At 42.0% G+C, this 21549-nt stretch overlaps 1 protein-coding gene across 1 annotated transcript in view; it reads left to right on the top strand.

The window, feature by feature from the left end:
• Positions 1 to 21549, top strand: part of LOC115522132 (chondroitin sulfate proteoglycan 4-like) — a 58413-nt gene that overhangs the window by 8143 nt on the left and 28721 nt on the right. Inside the window, exons 5-8 of the mRNA XM_032594018.1 lie at positions 148 to 3714; positions 5155 to 5625; positions 9925 to 10101; positions 18165 to 18363. Coding sequence (XP_032449909.1) covers positions 148 to 3714; positions 5155 to 5625; positions 9925 to 10101; positions 18165 to 18363 — 4414 coding nt within the window. The remainder of the gene's footprint in view (positions 1 to 147; positions 3715 to 5154; positions 5626 to 9924; positions 10102 to 18164; positions 18364 to 21549) is intronic.

Raw genomic sequence — 21549 nt, forward strand, 5'->3', positions numbered from 1 at the left:
CCTCACTGTATAGCCCATAAATGTGGAAAGCAGTTTCAAGTCCAAGTTTCTCCCCCGCCCCCCACCTCCCCGCCTTATGAATGGCCCTGTTTTCTCAATAAAATACAATAAGATGAGATTGATTAATTATGATTCTTTCTGTTTCAGGTGAGGGTGAATTTGGGTGCAGGTAAACAAGTGCTCCTTTCTGAGGAAAGACTTCGTACAGATGACCTGGTTTGGCATTTAGTGGAACTGTACTATGTTAAAAACAATGTCTCTCTGGTTATTGACAAACATTATGAGACAACGGGCCATATCACCGGTGAGGTGCACAATTTGCACTTTCAACACGGAATCTACATAGCAGGCCACGGTGGACTTGATGTCCCTTACCTGAATGGAGAGCTCCCCAATTTCCGCGGATGTATGGAGGATGTGCTATTTAACCAGGAGGAGATCCTGGCATCCCTTAGATCTTACCCTGGCTTTAAGAAGGTTTATGAAGTGTCACTAGGATGCAGTGACGAATTTTTTGCAGGAGAGGATGAAGCCATCAATTTCTTTAGCTCCAGATCCTACGTCACCTTCCCAGAATGGAAGGTGCCAGGGGAAGGGCTATTGGAATTTGCTTTACAGACTGGAACTCAACAAGCCTTACTTTTATTTCAGTCAGGTAGAGAAGGAAATTTCATTGCTTTGGAAATAGTTAACGGTCTATTGAGGGCTCATGTAGGATGGAGCAAAAGCAACACCCAGCTCTCTTCGTTTAGCTTAGTTAGTGACAACAAGTGGCACGTTATTCAACTGAAGTTCACTGGAAGCTTTCTGGCCCTGATGGTGGATGAGCAAGGGGTAAGGACATTGCTGCCTTTGCAAAGCAAGCCATTTGTATCTGAAGGCCCCCTCTTTGTGGGAGGTCTTAATGCCCGTAAGGGAGAAGAAGTTAAGAAGTTAGGATTTGCCTCTGTGCCTAAGAAATCTGCTCGAGGAGTTTCTTTCAAAGGATGCTTAAGAGGCTTGGAAGCCAACTCAGAAAAGAGAGCATTGAAGGATGCCCTTGTTTCCAAAAATATAGCTGCTGGGTGTAAAACGAGGAGTAGTGATAATGAAAATCCTTTCATAACGACAATGGAAAACCTGCTTCAGTCAGAAGTTCCCCTTTCCACCACCGTCGTTGAGGCAGGCAAGCCTTTTTTTCAAGATGCGAGTAGCTATTTCTTGAGTCTGAGTAACTTGGAGATCCAAGAAGGTGGGCGAGCCTTACTGGAACAAAGGCATATGAAAGTGGATGTGGAATCTGAAGATTTGGCTGTCCATCATTCTCAAATTCTATTTAAAATAGAGGAAATGCCCCTTCACGGGTTCCTTCAATTAGATGTTTCCCCTGTTCAGGAAATGGAGAAAGCTTTCACGATGTTAGATTTGAGGCAAGGGAAAGTTTGGTATGTCCATGATGGTTCAGAAGAACCTAGGGATTTTTTCACATTTTCAGTCTCTTCCAACAGCAAGCAGAAAATGCCATTTTATCTGCAAGGCCATGTTCCATATGTGTTCAACATTACTGTCATTCCAGTAAATGACCCCCCACACCTTAAGCTCCCCGAAGGAAACTTGCTTCTCTTGTTTGAGAATTCTAAGAAACGACTGACTCCAAATATAATACACGTGTCAGACCCTGACACAGATTCCTTGAGTCTTAGTTTCTCCATTCTTGGCAACTTCAATTCAGATACTGGGTTTTTAGAAAACACCAATGATCCTGGGAAAGCGATTAATGGTTTTACACACGGGGATTTAAGAGATGGCAACATTTTCTACGTGCACAGAGGTCCTCGGAACTCCCGGATCCTTCTGAGAGCAAGTGATGGAGAGCTGGTTAGCAATACAGTAGTGTTACGGGTCATGGCTGTTCCTTGGGGCTTTGAAGTGGCCATTAGAACTGGTGTCGTTGTCCAGCAAGGTGGCACAGTTCTGATTACACAGAGTAACTTGTCGGTGGAGGTTAATGGTGAACCCCACGAGATGGAGACCCGCTATGCTATCACTCAGCCACCCCAATTTGGCCAGATTCAGTGGCAGGGGTCAAGTGGCGAATGGAAACAAGTTAGTACCTTTTCTCAGCATTCCATTGATCGGGGTCAGGTCCGGTACCATAATACATTTCGAGAATTACAGCTAGGAAATGTTACAGATCACTTTAAATTTAAAGTTAACATAGAAGGAAAAGTCAGCGAGGAGCTAATGTTTCCGATTACCGTACGGTGGCTAAAGTTTACACTTCTCAAAAATGTTCCTCTTAAGGTCAGTAAAATAAACAGACAAGTATTGAATTCTGATCATTTGCAGGCTGTGACAGAGGGTGTGGACGTAGCTCAGAAGGAACTGCATTTTAAGTTGCTGACCCCACCTAAGAAAGGAAAATTGCTACTTGGCAATAAAGTGCTAAAAACAAACTCAGTCTTCAGCCAACAAAACATTACAGACTCTAAGATAAGTTACGAGCCACAGGAGAGGCCCAGGGAAGACACACAAGATACCTTTAGGTTCTTGATTGTTGTGAAGCACATAGCATCAAAAGATTATACTTTCAGAATAAACTTCGAAGCACATAAGACACGCGTTACTGTGACTAACAGAGGATTATTTGTAAAAGAAGGAGAAGGGAAATTAATTACAAAATCAGAATTATTTGCTCAAACACTGGACAATCAGACCTTCCAATATAAAATCACCCAGAGTCCTCAACACGGGAAGCTGAAACTGATTAACTTGTCAGATCCTTTGAGAAGTCATGACAATATCACCGCATTCACTGATCAAGACCTAGTGGGCGAGCGACTGATGTATGTCCATGATGATTCTGAGACCCAGTGTGATGAATTCCTCCTTGTGGCCTCTGCCATAGCACCAGGCCAAGACGGAGTGGTCAGGGATCTTGACACAGAGCATTTATCTACAGAAATCAAAGTTACCATTTCTGTAGGGTTAAAGAATGATGAGAAGCCAGTGCGCGTGGTAGATAGGGTCTTTCATGTTGTGAGAAATGGCCAGCGCCTGCTGACCCTGGCAGATCTCTGTTACCATGACCCCGACTCAGATTTTGATGATGGGCAGTTGCTCTATACCCGACGGGGCATCCCAAATGGGGACTTGGTGACAGCCAGTGACCTCTCTCAGAAACTATACCAGTTCAGGCAACATGACCTTCAGGAAGGGCGAGTGCTCTTTAGGCATCGGGGTGCAGACTCTGCTCGCTTTGTGCTGTTCGTGACGGATGGTGTCCATTACACGTCCTTCCTTCTAGAAGTCAGTGCCTCAGACCCTTATGTCCAGATAGCCAACAACACGGGGTTGCTTGTACAGAGAGGACAGGGCAGCAGCCTCACAGCAGCTAACCTCAGTGTCACCACGAACCAAGATATCAGAACGGACCACGAGATCGAATTCTACATGGTACAGCCCCCGAAGCATGGCAGAGTGCTGGTCAACCACTCAGTGTCCCGCTCATTTTCCCTGCACGACGTGAAACAAGGCCATGTGTTTTATAGGCATGACGGCAGAGGCAATTCTGATATGTTCAACCTGACAGTGAGAGTTAAAGAGGTGTATGTAGACGTAGGCATCTATGTGCGCGTGTACTCTGAAAGCCACCAACATGGCACCCAAATTCTGCTCCAGACCCTTGTTGTTGAAGAAGGAAAACCAGTAAAACTGAGTAGAGGAAGACTGCAGGTAGGTAGTCGCCCTGGTGAGCATTCTGTCTCTCCATGAGTAATCTGTTTGCTTCTAAGAGCTATTTTTGTGTTAATTTCCCTCCTGGTATTCAGAATGACTTTTTTTTTTTTCTAAATGTAAATGCCATTGAAAAGAAAGGCTGGAAGGTTTCAGGATTTTGACACTACTGAGCTTCCTATAGTTGGAAATGGAATATAAGAAATCCTAAGTCTTATGTTAAAGCTTAGTGCACACCAGCACACACGCTATCTGTGTGTGTTTAGTGTAGGATGCACTACACTAAATGAGGAGGTGATGTGTGTATTGGAGTAAATTAAGGAATGAGGAGGTGATGTGCGTATTGGAGTAAATTAAGAGATCTTTACTTTTTTCATTTCTTATAGAAACACTGCCAACATTTCATTTCATCTGAATTACATTCATAATGGGATGAAGCAGGGTATAAAAACTTAGGGCAACTTAAACGTAGAAAGGATTCCTCGAACAGCAGAGGATGCTATATTACACAGTTAATTTCCTTCATGTGGTCTCATTTGGTTTCCTGAAATTGATGGATAAAATTGGCCTAGACTTGTGGAATGTCTGGGGTGAGACCTCACACCAGAAGGTTTCCTGGGGCTCCTCCTTAGAAGCTTCCAGCAGGCAAAGCCCCACTGATCACACTTAGGAGATCGTGTTCTTTTTAGGGTAATCCTGTATAGGGTGTGTAAACTGTGATTTGTGACAACTGGCCACAAATACAGGCTATTCTGAATCTACCCTCAGGACTGCAAAGGAGTTTATTTGTTTGCGAAATGCAGCCAATAACATCAAGAAGAAATGAACACAAATCAGAAGCAATTTACTAAATGAGCTTGACTATCGGAATATGGGGGTCACCAGCTTTCCTCATTTCTTTTTTAGGATCTTGGAGAGTATGTGTTTCACCACCAGGGGGCATGTGTAGTTTAGTGACTATAAATCAGTTATAATGACTGAGATGGATTTTGCTGAATCAATAAATTCAATATATATTGAAAACGCTGAGCCAGTTAAAGTGGGAAAGAAAAGTAAACTTTCCTCTAAAGTCTTGAAATTTTAGTGATTCAGCTTCTGCTTCTTCAACCATTTTTTTCCTTCTCCTTATACCATTTTATTTCTTTTTACCTCAACATTCTGAGTCCAGGGTATCTTCCTGCTGAGAATGATGCCTTGTTAATGCATTAGTAGCTTATCAAGTGTTGTTGACCATTACATTTCTTTGCAACCACGGCTAAATGCAAATATTGACATGGTCACCAGAACCAGACCCAGGCTTACACTGTGTATTAACCCTGATTGTAACTTAAGCCATTTGTAGACATTAATAGAAAACAATTTGGCTCATCAAAGGGTCTTGACTCTTATGAGGATTGTGTTTTTCTTTTTGTGTCTGTGTGTTATCTATAAAAACTCAAGGCTGTGCATGAAGATAATATTCCTGCAGAGGCAATGTTCATCGTCAGAATTCCGCCGATGCATGGATACCTCCGAAAATCTTTACCTGAAGAAGGCAGCTTGGGTGCAGATGAAAAGTCCCCTCTGATTTTTACACAACAGGATATTGATGATGGCAATATCCATTATGTACAGATAGCTCCTGAGCAACAACAGGACCATTTTTTACTGGATGTGGTGAGTGGTATCCAAGCTGTGAATGGAATTGAAATTTTGGTGGATATCGTCCCTAAGCGGATTCCTCTGGAGGTACAAAATTTCACAGTCCAGGAAGGTGGTTCCAAAGCACTTCTGGAAGACTATCTCAAAATTCCAAGCAAATATTTTGAGGGAATTGACTGTGAATTTGTTCTGCTCAAACCACCACAACACGGTTATGTTGAAAATTCTAATTTTCCAAGAATAAAGCTAATGAAGTTTACCAGGAAACAGGTAATAAATCTCAGTTAATACATTTGGGTATATGGGATAAGAGGAAAAAATTGCTATTTGTTATTTAGATTAATGGACTCTCAGGAGTGATGAAACTTGAAAGAGGGTCCAGCTTAACCTCCTAACAGATGCTAGAAGCCTCTTCCATGGTAACCCTATAAAGAGGTCATCCAGCCATTATTTAAATATATTCAGCAATGGAGAACTCACTTCTTCTTGCAGTGGACACTTCCAGTTTAAAAACACGTCAAATGTTAGAAAGTTCTTTATGCTGATCTGAAGTCTGCCACTTAGACACTTCTCCAAGGTCCTGGTTCTGATAGCTCACAGAACAAATCAAGACCTCCTTTTGTAAAAGCTCTTTAAATATTTGAAAAGAAAAGTTATCAAGTTCCCTTGGGTTTTATCTTCTTCGGCTTAAACATCTCTAGGTTCTCCCACTTTGCTCCTGTGTCATGGGCTTCTAGCCCCTGCATCATCCTGGCTGCCTAACGCTAGAGGACCTCCACACTCACTGCCCCACTCAACGTGTCACCCTAGATATTTAACCTAGACATGCTTTAGTCCCTAGTGGATTTACTCCTTTATTCGTTCCATTATTCAATCAACAGATGCTGATAGAGTGCTTACTTGGTACCGTGCCCTATGTGAGCATAGTGTTATTAATGGCTCCATGGTCCAGTCCCCACAATACAATACAACCTGGGTACAACTTCCCATCTAGTGTTCAGTGTAAAATAACCAATTAACTCTGGGCTGCTATCAGGTTTCTTTGCTTTGGGCTAGGTTGGTATTATTGTGAGATTTGGCTTTCTTATCATGAATAAAAGAATGATTTCCATTACTTTCTAAGTATTGAAAAGTATCTTCCCACCATTTCCTGTATAAGATCCTAGGAATACGCACTCTTCAGGTTAGAGACCTTTAACAACCACCTGGCATCTCTGGGTATCTTTGTCTAGTTAGCTGTAAACCCATGTGGGCTGCTTTATTTTGCTTCTCAGGATTTCATCTTATCAACGGACTTGAATCGATTTATTAAACTCTTATTCTGTTTAAGTTGCTATGCAAGGTTGCCATGATAAGGAGCCATACTGCTTGCTCTCAGGAGATGCTGTGTGTGGGGGGGGGGAGGGGATGAGGCATACAAGCTTTAATATGAGGTACCCCCTTTTGATGCCTCACAGAGCATTCTTCAGTGGTGCTAAGGAAGTTCAGAGTTGTTACATCTGACTCTAATTGAAGAGAATAGGGAAGACTTCACAGAGGGAATAACGTTTAAGCAAGACTTGAGGAAAGAGAGAAAGATCAGGGAGATAGCAGAGGAGAAAACATTTTTAAAAAGCAACACGAACAAAGGCAACAGCCTAGCCAAGGGCATGGAGGTATTAAAGTGAATTGGTTCTGGGGGCTGCGGAACACCCCGCAAGACTTGTGGATGGGCTTAGGAGCGGCAGAGAGAACTGGGGCCAGACTGGGGGAGAGTCTTGAATTACATGTTGAGAGGGTTAGACTGAACCAGGAGGCATTAGGGAGCCATGGGGAGAAACAGAGAATCCTGAGGACTGAAAACAACCTTGGAAATCAGTGCTTCTCTACTGGGGACCCAGGAAAACTGATTCTTTGATGTCTCCCTGCAGACGTCTCTTCCTCATGGCTTCCGTCTCAATGGCTGAACAAACCCTCCAAATGACCACTTGCTCTGGTGCAAGTTGAATCTACTGTTGTTCACCTTGTGTGCTCTAGGTGAGGGAGAGAGCACTAAATTGTGGTCCTGTCTTGGCCAATTCATTATTAATTACACTTTGTAAGAAGCGTGTCTTTAGAATGGTTGGTTGAAATCTGTAGGTCAAGTCTGTGTGTTCCCTGGAGTATCTATGTGATTGTGTAGCCTTGTTCACAGTCAAGGTCATGTTTGTCTGCTCTTCCAGATGACCCCTTCACACTTGCTCTTCCTATGTGACTCTAAGGTCTCCAGGTTTTGCGACATCACTATTTTCACGTAAAGTGGCACTTATCCCTAACAACTAGTGGCTATAGTGTTAGTGGCTGGGAGATGGAGCCCCTGGCCATGTTTGCCCTTCATTCATTCAGCAAATTGTTTTTGAATACCTATTATGTGTCAGGCATGCCAGTTGTAGGTCCTGGGGATACAGTGTGAACATATCCAGCAATAATCCATGCTTTAATAATCTTTTTCCTGGTGGAGGAAAGAAGGAGGCAGAGTGAGACAACAGACAAAACAAATAAGTGAAATAAATGGCATATTGAGTGAAGATTAGTGCTGTGGGGAAAAATAAACGAGGAAAGGGAGCTGGGACATGCTGGAGCCTTCAGTGGTGTGTGTGTGTGTGTGTGTGTGTGTGTGTGTGTGTTCAGTGTCAAATCAAATGGTCGGGAGGCGCCATTGAGAAGGCAGCATCCAAGGAGACGCCTGGAGGAGGTGACGGATGGGTGAGTGGGTAGATATGGAAGAAGAGCATTCAGGCAGAGGGAAAGGCAAGTGAACAGCTGTGTGGAGAGCAGGAAAGGGACTCCATGCTGTGCCGGGAGAGCTGTAGATGAGGTTAAGGAGGTCCAGCACAGGAGGGCTTTCTACTTCTCCTTTAACATGAAGTGAAATGGGGAGCAAGGAGGGAGGGAACAGTCTGGTGACAGGAGACCGAATACTTTTCAACCTTTTAAGATTTTCTGTAAGTTTGTTATGTCTTTTAAGCTCAGGTGAGCTGATATTTTTCTAGTGTTAGAAGTCTAGAAAGAGGCATAATCCCCACCAAATCTTCTCTTTGCCTTTGGGTTAATGCATATTAAATGGCATGTAATTTGGGGGAGTACCACTCCAGTGAGGAAGCGATGTATTTCTCCAGGAAAAATACTGAGGAGGCAACTTGTACTTAAATACTATGTTCCTAAAGCATTTTCGGTATAAATTCTCTCACATTCTGATCAATGCCATCTTCCATGTTTATTTTCAAATAGCTTAAACCAGCATCTTTCAGAACTTGTGCTCAGACCTATGTTCTGGAATTCTTCTGCCCACAGAACTCCAAAGAAATTCCCATAGCACCTTTGTACAGTGGCCAAAACTTTCCCTTGAGACTCTTCATGAACTTTTCAACTCATCAGAAACACCTCTAAGAGATCAAAAGTATTTGCTCAAAGGAAGTGCACCATAGGAACGGGCAAAGTTGAACAGTTGAATTCTTTGGCAGTATTTTATCAAAACAAACACAACCTCAGAGACTTTTTCAGAAGTTCAGCTACTCCTGTTGGGCTTTGGAAGTTGTCTGCCATTGTCTGTTTGGGTCACAGGCTCACTGAAACTAAGTTCCCTTCCAGCTTTAAAACTCTCTTGGTCTCTAATTATGATCTTGTGCTCCTCAGTATTTTCCATCAGAGCCTTAAAGACATGAAAGGCATTCTGATCAAATTTGTGGTTATTACAAATCCAAGAGGAATAATTAATTCACTTACTGACCGTTTCAGAATGAAAATTAGAAAGATGAACCCTAACAGCGACCTAAGTAAAGGTTTTCATTTGTGTTATCAGGGTGAGGGAAGTCTGCCTTGATAGACAATTTGGTTTTGATGTATTTCATTATATTCTGTCCACAGGAGATGTGTGGTAGCTAGTTACGGGTAGTGTCTGTTAAGAGATGTATCAAAAAAGATTGTGTTCTGGAGGAGGAACAGGATTAGGAGGTAGCATGTATAGTCTCTCATACAAAGAACAGTTAAAGAAATAATGCATGCTTAGTTCAGAGAAGAGAAGTTTGGGGAAACTTAATAGTTGCCCTGGTCCAGATGTCGCCAAACAACCGAAGTCCAACAAGTAAGTAGAAGCTTCAGAGCCTGAACCTAACATTCGGAATTGTCTAACAAAACATTCCACAACTTTAAACATTAGTCACTGTAAATAAGCAAGTAGAGTCTGAATTTTAGTGGGTGTCATTCCACTGGAAGAGCAGCCAAATGATATCACCTACCTACAACACATCTTGTTTGGAGAAATAGCCTTGGAACTCAGGTTTCCCGATTACCAGTCTAGAGTTCTCTTTACTACCCCATGTTGCAGCATCATTCCATTCCTCCTCAAACTTATTTCCAGGATGTGGCATCGCTTCATAAAAACTATGCCATCCGTCACAATCTCCACTCTGATTGTTGGAACCCAACCTCATAGGATGAACACATGCTTCTGTGTTTCAGAGAGGCATAAAAATTAGGATGATAGCAATGTGTTCCTGTTTTTAAATCACATTTCAGTAAATTGGTGATTTTTGTTATTGGTGGTTATAGGTGGAAAATGAAGCGATTTACTATGTGCATGATGATAGTGAGGAGCTTCTTGACAATTTCACCATCTTTGCAAATAGCTCAGAGCTTGGAAAACAGAGTTTGCCCCAAACCCTTTTTGTAACTGTGGAATCAGTAAATGATGAGGCTCCAATAATAACAGCCAACAACATCCTTCAGGTAAGTGCTCCGTGCTTTTTATCATAGTAATCTCAACACTACCAATTTGATTTTCTTTTGTATTATTTCTAATGTTAAATAATAAGACATAGGACTATGTATGTATAATTAACATATTCCTACTGGTTTTAAATAAATGTTAGTTGTTACCAGGACATTCTGTTTGGTAACTGTTGGGAGATGATGAATTCCAATGAGTTACCGTCAGATTGTACTTCTTGAGTGGGTGTCATTCTCACTGTATTCCCCAAGGCATAGCCTCTTCTAGTTAGGGTGGGCAGGTGAGCATCAACTCCCTAGTGTGAAGTGTGTGACGTTGGGCAAGTTATTTAGCCCTTCAGTTTGCTTTTATCGAGGTGGTGGGAAATGGAGGCAGACTTGTGAGGAGTAAGCGATAAAATGATGTAAAACTCTCCCACAGTGCCTGACACGTGGATGGGACCCAATAAATGGTAGCTATCATTACTGAAAAACTCCAAGGCTGTACCAGTATTAGAATTAAAACAAAACAAAACAAAAACACTATACAGTCATGTGACAGTCTTTTGCTGTTTCTGGGAGCTTCCATCACTCTTCACTCTTTCTGAGAATCCCCTGGGGTGCTTCTTAGGCACTCACAGATAAACAAACGTGTTTTGGCTGTCGCATGGTGTCCACCACTTGGCTCCTCCCCTGATCTGAAGCCTGTTTACGCTCAAGTATCCCAAAGCTTTCATTCCGCAGATTTTCTTGGTCTTAAATCACTCGTTCTCACTGATCCTTCTTCTAAAGACTTGGGCATGAATTTGCTGTTCTGGCTTGGAGAATAATTGCAGCTATTGTAGCAGTAAGTGCTCAAAAAAGAATTGTTAGCTATTTACAGTATGTGCCAGGTAACACTCTTAAGAGCTTCTAGCTCACTGAGATGTGCTACCATTTCCCTCACTGGACCATTCCTCATTGGACAGACGAGGAAATCGCATGACAGCTGAATGACAGGCTGAGGACAGAGTGACAGCACGGGAGCCCGATGGCTTGTTCATGTCTTTTGTCATGCTCTCCACCAATGACTGACACCTAGTAGACAAAAAATATTTGGTGAAGGGAAGAGTAAATGAAGATATAAACTGTCAATTCCCCCAGCACTGGCCCACGTTTCAGAGACCGGGCTTTTGTCTCCACTCTTTCTTCCTTTAGTGTAGCTGCATTTCTGGAAGAATCCTTGGCCCTTCGCACATTAAAGCTCCTGGGGGACTCATTCTTCAGATATGCCCAGGTATGGGAATCTGAAATATTCACTTTGAAATTTGGATGAGACAAATCTTCCAACATGTATGTGTCAATTTCAGCCTTGTTTATACCTCTTGTGAGAGTAAATAGTTAATAATAGATACTTTAGGGGTGCCTGGGTGGCTCAGTCTGTTAAGCATCTGACTTCAGCTCAGGTCATGATCTCACAGTTCATGGGTTCAAGCCCTGCATCAGGCTCTGTGTTGACAGCTCAGAGCCTGGAGCCTGCTTCAGATTCTGTGTCTCCCTCTCTCTCTCTGCCATCCCCCCCCCCCACCTCAAAAGTAAATAAACATTAAAAAATTAAAAAAAAATAGATACTTTAGAAGTCCAGAGGAAGCTGGATAGTCATAAGTGATGCAGGAGAGGTAGACATGAGTAGAGCTCACCAGGGGCTAATCTAATGAGAACATTTTATGTTGTTAAACATGTAAACATTCTGGGGTTTAAAAATCTGTTTTTACTTGCTCGAAATAGTTGGATCTAGGAATAGACTTGTCAGCGCTCTTATTTTACAGCTTGGCTCATTATTCAGCCTCTACATTTTAAGTGAGAAACTAATGGTGTTTATGCCTTTGTAACTTGTCACTTAATTTTGAGTTTACTTCACGGTCATTGTCCAAACAGCCTGGGAATGGTTCTAGCTGGTCACATTGGTAGGCCTACCTCTGCTTTCACAGATTCTTGTTGTACTAGTATCTACTGAATTCATTCTCAGCAAAGCGATCTGAGAAGTAGGTTGTCGCCAGAGTGAGGGATTGTAGGTGTCAGCGATGATTAAGCGCAGTTATAAAAGCTTACGTTTATTGTGTGCTTACGGAGTATAGTACTGGACATCTTCCAGAAGTGGTATCATTTTCACAACCCTACAAAGCATCTTGTTATGAATGTCCTCATGATAATGGGCACCCTGAGACCCAGAGCGGCACCAAGGGAAGGTGTGGGAAGTCTGACTGTCTCACCATCATGCTCTGCCGCTTTGCCCGCCACCCGTGACTGACTCAAGCTCTGCCGGTGCATCCATGTGATCAAGGGCTGTCTTTATTAGTAAGAAAAAAGCCCCAAAGCTGTTGTGCCTCTTGCTCCTACCAAAGTGGACTTTACGGAATAGGTCTGCGGCCGTTGGATTGACACACAAGCGTTTGCCCAGGAACCTCGGCAGAGGAGTTGGGCATTTTGCTGTGTGGTGCAAAACTGGAGGATGAGGAAGATCCAGGGGAGCGGCCTAAATCTAGACAGACATGGGGGAAGAGCTGGAGTGGGCTGAGGGACAGGAAGACCGAGGAATAAAGTAGTGAACTCTCAGTCTTCCTCGTGGAAAGGAACTGAAGCCCTCTCCTGGGTTTGGCTGGCAGCTTTGAGGTGCCGTCCGTTACAAGATGCACCATCAACTTAACGATACTTTATTGTACTGAAAGATTCCCGTCCATTTAAGGCGTTCAGAACATTAAAATGTGGGAGGAAAAATGTGTACATTAGACTGTGTACATTCTGTCTTCCCTTTAAATTAGCGAGATACAGTCTCTGCCATGAACCTTGAGCTTGCTCAGGCCGTTTGCCCAGACCCTTTCCCCCCCACCCTCAATATCGGAGAGTTTCTCTCAAGAAAAAAGGAAGAGTAGCTGTGGGCAAGGGCCATTTCCTTTCTTCTTACCTTCTTCCCTGGATAGCCTGGATCCAGGCCAGGAAGGGGGCGACTTCCCAGTGTCAATGGATGTGGTCATTTGATACTGGCTCTTTCTGAATTTATTCAGTAAGAATCTCATTCCCTGCCTTGAACGTTCTGGATTAAAGCTAGAAGAACAGAGTTCAAGTGTTGTAACTTGCCCAGTTTAGGCAAAATTTCTCTGAGACTCCTCTTCCTTGACAGAAAAACCATGATTGAGTTGTGGGTTGGTATATGTGTATGTGTAAAGATACACAGATTACATATATGTATATTTATTATAAAGAATTATATATAGATATATAATAAATACATATATTATATATATGATAAGGAATTATATTATTACATATTTATTATAAGGAATTGGCTTATGTGATTATGGAGGTGGGCAAGTTCTAAGATCTGTAGGGTGAGTTGTCAAGCTGGAAACCCAGGAGAGCCAATGGTATAGTTCCTCTATGAAGGTCACGAGAAGACCTGATGTCCCAATTCAAAAGCAGTCAGACAGAAAAGAATTCTCTTTACTCCCAGGAGAATCAGACTTTTTATTCTCCTCAGGCCTTCAACTGATTGTATGAGACTTACCTATGTGTGGGAGACTTCTCTGCTTTATTCAGTCGATTGACTTCAATGTCAATCTCATCCAAAAACATTCTCATGGAAACACCCAGAATAATGTTTAACCAAATATCTGGGCACCCCATGGCCTAGTCAATTTGACACATAATATTAGCCATCATAGTCCCGAGATTCTATGCTGTCTTTGACTCTCTAAACAGAATCTTCTCAAGACCTTCAGCTTACCACATGACCACTTACTCTCCTTACTTGTCATCGGAGAAGTGGCAAGAAGGGTTATCTGCAGTCTATTTGGGAGAAGGAGGTGGGGGCATAGATAGCATCACTGATAGCATCTCAGACTCTGGATAGGACTTCACAAGCAGAAATCTGAATGTTAACCATTCTGTCATAGCATTTCAAATACACCCCTTTCTCCTGAAGTATTTTATTTTTTTTTTTTTAATTTTTTTTTTCAACGTTTATTTATTTTTGGGACAGAGAGAGACAGAGCATGAACGGGGGAGGGGCAGAGAGAGAGGGAGACACAGAATCGGAAACCAGGCTCCAGGCTCCGAGCCATCAGCCCAGAGCCCGACGCGGGGCTCGAACTCACGGACCGCGAGATCGTGACCTGGCTGAAGTCGGACGCTTAACCGACTGCGCCACCCAGGCGCCCCTCTCCTGAAGTATTTTAAACAGCATGCCATTAAACCATGGAACTTGTGACTGGTTGGACTCCAAAGTCATTCAGTGGTGCAGGAAATCATTTCCATTGTGACACCCTGGAGTTAGGACGTGGAGTTAGACCAACTCAGGTGAATCCTTTGCATTTTATCATGAAATATATTCTCCTGAGTACTTTTGTATTCAAGTATGGCCAGGAATTTTGGGGCATAGCTGACCAGACGTATCTGTGTCCACAAGGGGGCTTCATTTTCCTGTTTTTCAACTTTGGCTTTCAGTACTGTACATTTTGTTTTGTTGTTGTCTTTTATACCCAGAATAGAACCATTTGTTTGTTTCTGATAAGTACTTGTCATCACTAAAAAAAAGCTTTGAGAGCTTGGGACAGTGGAAGAATTAGGGCAGCAAAGCCTGAGATTTTGTCTGAAGGCCTAGAAGGGTCGGATAGTGGGATGGTAACTTTAGAAACACTTCACATCCCTCACATGAAGCTCAAAACAGAGGTCTGGGTTTTTAAACATTAGGATCATAATTAGGATTATCCTGGATTGTAATTAGGTCTCTAAATTCCACTGGCCTTCTGTTTAATTTAAAGGTGAATTTAAAAAAATGTATTCCAATAAATGCGTTAAAATTTTTTTTTAGATATGACTATTTTACCAATGACTGGGCACTAAATCGAGCCTCACCCAAAGCAGTGGGGCTGTGAACTGAACTAAATTTGGTTTGAGTGGAAATGAAGACCTGAAGTTACCAGGTCTTGTTTTGAGTGGCAGGTTTTCCACTTGTTTTGAAAGATGGTATATTACAGAGGCAAGAGGGGGCAAAAGGAGAGTAGCCACAGTGGAAAACATGCTTCATCCAGCTTCTGTATGCACAGTCCTGGAAAAAATGAGTATCTACGAGTCACAGGAAGAGAATGGCAGTGCATTTCCAAACCAGTTTATGTTCCTAAAGAAAGGAGAATAAGACACGTGGATGGATTTTAAAGTGTAAAAAGTGAAAAAGTAGAATCAGCGGCCTTGGAATTTTGTTAAATAGTCCAATTGTATATTTTAGAGACATTGGCGGCTTTCCGTGATGAACTGAAGACCAAAGCCTTATCATTTGAACATTAGGCTGATCAGCAATCCTGGGAGCGATTAAAAAACTGATGTCCTTAGAGTTTAGGGCTGAAAAGTCCTCAGTGGGCATATTCCCAAAGCCAAGATGTAAGAGCATCCATTGACAGTACAATCATGAAACAGATGAACTATGCACCCCAAATTATGGAGAGATGCTGTGGAATTAAAGAAAAGCTGAAGTTCATGTTATAGAAGGGCTCCAGTAATGGTAATCATGACACTCCAAATGATTTTTAAGTAGTGTTAAAAAAAAAAACGTATTCTATCTTTAGAACCAACTCTGATGAAGGATATGGATAATGTAAAGCTAATATTTATTGAATTCTTACTATGCGCCAGGTGAAGCTTATTGTAAGTACTTTATATAACTCAAATCACTCATTATCCGTAATAATTCTATCATTCCCAGCTTACTAATGAGGCAATTAAGGCACAGGGAAATTAAGAAACGTGCCCAAGGTTACATAGCTGAAATGGTGTATCATGCCTCATATGAAAATGTAGGAATCATGTGTTTTCTGATATCCCTTTCTCAAATTCTATTTAAATCGTTATTAGATAATGAGTGGGACTGAATTAAGATATTTCATCAACTCCCTACACTACTAAGGAAAGCAGCCCCTTAGACCAGAGAGATATCTTTTAAATCGCTTAGGATTGAATTTTTAAACAAGTTGGTAACAAGCATAGATGATAAGGCTCTAGAGAGGGAGCAAAGAATGACGTAAGCTTGAAAGTATGCATAGTGTTTCTATAGGGAAGACATTTATAAATACAGATAGAAATATGAAATTTTAGTTAGCGATAATGCCACCCATTTTTAGTGTTAGTGGAATACCATGTGACTGCGTGGTTATAGAAACTCAAGACAGCCTCGTTCCATCAAATGTGATTCAATGTCTAAATATATATTTTCAACTCAACATGTTCACGACTGAATTCCTGATCTTACTTCCCAAATCCACCCTATCTGCAGATCTCCTCATTTCAGTTGATGATCATTCTGTCCTTCTGGGTTTTGAGGCCCAAACCAGGGAGTCGTTCTTTCATTCTTCCACCTTTCCTTCTTCCACACCTCACTGCATCTGATTCATCGGAAACCCTGTTGGCTCCTTCTTCAACATGCACCTAGAATTTGACCACTTCTTACCACGTCATCCACTTCTAGCCACTCTGTTCTCTCATCCCTCTCTGGGATTATTACAGTCACCTGCTAAGTGGTCTCCCTGCTTCTACCCCTGCCTTCCCATGGTCTATTCTTGACACAGAAGCCACAAGGGTTCTGTTAAGGCCCAGTTACTCCTCACCTAAAGCCCTACGATGATTCCCCATTGCACTCAAGTAAAAGCCAAAGTTCTTACAGTGGCCATCAAGACGCTGCAGGATTTGACCTTCCACTACGTTCTTGACTCCTCTTCTTGTGTTCTTCATCTCACTTGTTCTTCTCCTGCCATACTGACCTCCTTGCTGCTCCTCATACAGCTGAAGCTTGCTCCTACCTTTGGGCTGTTCCCTCTGCCTGGATGTTCTTTCCCCAGACATCCACATGGCTCCTCCTTCACTTCCTTCCAGTTTTCCTCACATGAGCCTCCTATTTAACATTCTCCCACTTCTGAGCCCCTCATTTTGCTCTATTTCACTTTTTTTTCACAGTGCCAGGGAACTCCTAACAGTCCACGTTGTTCATTTCTTTATTATGACTGTTGCTTCTTCCCCATATCCCTTCATCCCCTCCTGCTGGAATGTAGGCTTCATGAGGATAGGACTCTGTTTCTTTTACTGATGAATTGTAAGCACCCAGAACATTGCCTGGAACATGGTAGATGCTCAATTAATGGTGAATTGTGGAATGAAGGTATTTAGGCAAGGTAAATATATCTTAAATGTAATTGGAAAATAGAGATTATTACTCAGAAATAATTGTAGATGAGCTACCTGCACAGCAAACATTGCAAGGCCATAGGCACCAGGTATGTGTTTTCCTGCAAGACAGGTAAGATAAAGGAAAATGTTTTCAGTGTGCAATGTGTGTTTTCCCTCAAATATTTAAGATCTGGTGAAATCATTCGCCTCTTAAAATAATAAATAGAAATCCTGAAATCAACCTCACGAAGTAGGTTCTAGGATTTTCTAAAATTCCATGTAGAATCTTTGCATATGCTTCCATCCTTAACATATGCCAAGCGTACAGAAGGAGCTTAGCAGCCATCAACTTTTATTGTTATTATACTTTATGTAAGTAAATGTGCACTTTAAATAATTTTGAATAAATAATTACAAATGCTATTTTTTAATTGGGACTTCATAAACCTCATAAATTCAACAAACACTACAGCATGTCCTGTATTTCATCAGGTATTTAATTATATGTCTGTTTTGAATTAAGAATCCTCATAGTTTAAAAGCTGTAGTGAATTGCTTTCGTTTTTTTTTTTTTTAATCGTTATTTATTTTTGAGAGAGACAGACCTTGAGTGGGGGAGGGTCAGAGAGAGAGGGAGACACAGAATCCAAAGCAGGCTCCAGGCTCCGAGCTGTCAGCACAGAGCCCGACACGGGGCTCGAACTCAGGAACTGCGAGATCATGACCTGAGCCAATACTGGACGCTTTAACTGACTGAGCCACCCAGGGGCCCCTGAATTGCTTTAGTTTTTCAATCTTTGTGCAAGAAGCCAGAGTAGCATAGCTATCTAGTTTACTTTTGGGACGTGACTGGAACTGGTCTTTGCAAGATCTGTGCTTCTCTTCTTTTTAAGGTATGGGCGAATTCTGTCACCGAGATTACCAGTGGGGACCTCTGTGCGGAAGATGAGGACTCCTCCCCACAGGACCTCATCTACTGGGTCAGTCCACCCAGCAACGGGCATTTGGCTCTCAAGTCCTTTCCTGGCCAAAGCATCCAGAACTTCACCCAGGCTCAAATCAACAAGGGCCTGGTAGTGTTTGTACACACTGGTATGTCATAGAAACAATGTGAAATTAAAATATGTTTCGATCAGAGGCTAACATGAGAGTCAAACCTAGCACTTGCTGACTGAAAACCACAAGCCATTCCAAAACCCTCTGGGCCCTGTAATTTTTTTTTTTAAGTGGCACATTTTTGTAAGGCTAATGATAGCGAACATCAGAGAGCATCTATAACTCACACATGGCTTACTCACATAGTCATGTAAGGTCGATGCTCAAATATAACGTTCTCAGAGAGCCTTTTCCTGACCGCCCATTAAAAGAGCATCTAGTCTTTGTCCCTCCCCCTCCCTTACTGACTTCCTGACATGGTAGTAGAGAGTGCTTTCTTTATTTGTTTGTTGTCTGTCTTCCGCACGAGAGTGCAAACATTTGTTGAAAGAATGAAATTATATTGAATACCTATTATGTGCCAAGTAACGGTCCTTATGTTAGAGATACATTAGTGAACAAAACAAACATTAAATAGGTGAACACGTGAATAAACTAATGAGTGACTATAACTGTAATTCTAAAAGACTCTGACATTAAAAGCCTTTTTTTTTTCCTTCCTTCTGTTAATCAATAAGCCAGACAGTCACTGTAAATCTGCAGAAGGGGTGATCCAGCCTGGCATTGTTTCCAGGCTGCCCTTTTCACTGGACAGAGGGGGGGAATGAGCCCATTCCCAGCCTGTAGGAATGAATGGGAATGTGTATGAGCCAGGGGGCATGATGGGAAAGCTGGCAGTCATACCTGGTCAGCCATTTTTATTAACTTCTTTGAAAATATAGTAGAGAAAATAAAGTTAAAAAAATCTTCTAAATTCAAATATAGTAATTTCCTAATCTTTGCAGTTAATGGAAAGAATCCCCACATAATCTGAAAATAATTTATTATGTGAGCGCTCTCAACTAGCAGTTCCAAACCCGTAGCCTGAGGACCTCTAGGGTTAATTTTATTGCAACAAGATACTAAATCTACCACATACGGACCAAAGCATTGTTCCTAGACTGGATGATCTTTTCCATGTATGCATGTTCTCATTTTTTAAATGTGTGCAGATGTGCTGATTAATAAGATACGATTCATTTAAATAGGCACTGAATTAATAGGAAGTTTCCGCCAACGATGTGTGGTTTTGATTATTAGATATTGACAATCTGAGTATTATTAGACGAGGGCCTAGAAATGTTTTTATTTTTCGAAAAGATTATCGTATTTTCAAAATCAGGAGAACTGTTCTAGCGACTCCCCCAAGGGAAGTTTCCGATTCCTACAACTATGCAGTTTGCAATGAAAAGGAATCATTGACTCTCTGGCCCTTGCTGGCATCGCAGGAAGTGTGGTCACATGACCCACTTCATTTACTCTGCAGAAGTTCTCTGAGCCATGCGAGGTAGTGACCCCATTTTAGAGATGAAGAAACTGAAGCTCAGAAAGATGTAAGTTGATCTGACCATAAAGCTGGGCTTTCTCCACTCTCTGCCACCCCACTGGAGGCTAGAGTCAGTTGAAGAACTACAGTGATTATTTGCAGCGAAGGACTAAAATGAAAATTAGCGCTCTGGACTCATTTAATTGTCAACTACCAGGTCCGTGTTCGCTTTTGGCTGGTAAGAGAAATAATTTCTCCTAAAAAAGCAGGAAGGACAGTTAAGGCAAGCTCTTTGAAAGTCAATCCATTCCATCTTCTAAACGGCTGCAGAGGCAGTGATGACCCTCAAAGTGGCTGGAGCCCAGCTGCAGGGGGGGCTGTTGCTGAGACCAGCTGGTCCCCTCAGCTACATCTGTCCATCATCGACCCCACACACAGGCTTAGGTTTAATTAGTCCCTCTTAGCATTTATATTTGCAAAGTGCTCTGCCATTAACCTAATTCATTTTTCACATAACAACCTAAGTAGGTTGATAAAGGCATGACATGGGAGGCTAAGTGATTTCAGGCTGCCCTTCGCAAAGTACTGTCAGAAAGATCTGAGGTTGTACAACAGAAAATCTGTAGGTCACCCCTACGCTCACGTTTCTGTCCTTTCCTCTTTTTGGCCATAGTTTGATGGTTAGGGCATTCCCAATGTACCATTCTAGTATTCATTTTGATAGAATTCCTTTTGATTCCATTCCCACTTTGTTTCTGGATTCGTGAAATGTTGAAAGTGCCTAGTGGCAGAAAGCATTCTCTCCCTAATTTCATGTTCCATTAAATACAACTCTCGAAGTGCTATTTCTAGTGAAAACAAGCAAGCCAGCAAACAAACAAATAAAATTTGATTGTGGGTCCCTGTTTTAAATTAGGCAGACTCAGAATTTTCTCTCTCTCTCTCTTTTTTAAACTATGACTCTTGAGTGTATTGGGAACTTTTATAAAGTCTGTAACCTTTTTTTGTGAGGACTCAGAATTCTGGGTTTGCATAGATAACAGAAACTCGAGAGGCTGGCAGGCCATCGACCAGCTCTTTATTAAATTGTGTTATTAAGGGAGTACTTGTACGTAACTGCAGAGTCTGACCCTGCCTTCTTTGTTCCTTGCCACATGTCCCTGAGGGCAACAAAGAGGACATTTCTACCCATTACATGATGCAAAGACCCGTGGGCCTCCAGATTTACTGCTGGCTGAACATTTTCAAAGGGTGATGGGAATGCGAACATCAGGCTGTCTACATTGTGAGCTTGCCTGGTGCTTTGTGAATCAGACTGGTAAAGCGCTCCTGGGGACGGGTTCGATAGGGGGCCTGTCTCAATTTCTGTAACACACACAAGTTAATTTATAACTTTATTGATAGCACTAATCCTTAGAAGTGTGGGAGTACCTTTCTCCTCTTGGAGGAATATAACAAAAGCCGGGCCTGGATCACCTTCCCCACTCTTTGCCACCTTAGCAGAAAACAGCTAGTTTGAGTTCAGTGAATAATTAGAAATTATTTGGAGGGAGGGACTAAGTGTTATTTACTACCCCCTAGTTTTGACTTTAGTATTATTAAGTAAGCATTATCAATATTTCAGAAACTGCTTGTGTGTGTGTGTGTGTGCATGTACATGTGTGCAGCATGCAGACATTACTTTTGGTGGCGTAAACTGATTCCAAGTTAATAAAATGCAGGTGATGAATATGTTTAAAAGATTTTTTTTTAATTTCTTGGAGGTAACATCTTTGCTTTCTCTTATTAGGTCATGGCGGGGAGGAGAAATATGCATT

The sequence above is a fragment of the Lynx canadensis genome, chromosome A1 (genome assembly GCF_007474595.2).
Source record: "Lynx canadensis isolate LIC74 chromosome A1, mLynCan4.pri.v2, whole genome shotgun sequence".
In the NCBI taxonomy this organism is placed as follows: Eukaryota; Metazoa; Chordata; class Mammalia; order Carnivora; family Felidae; genus Lynx; species Lynx canadensis.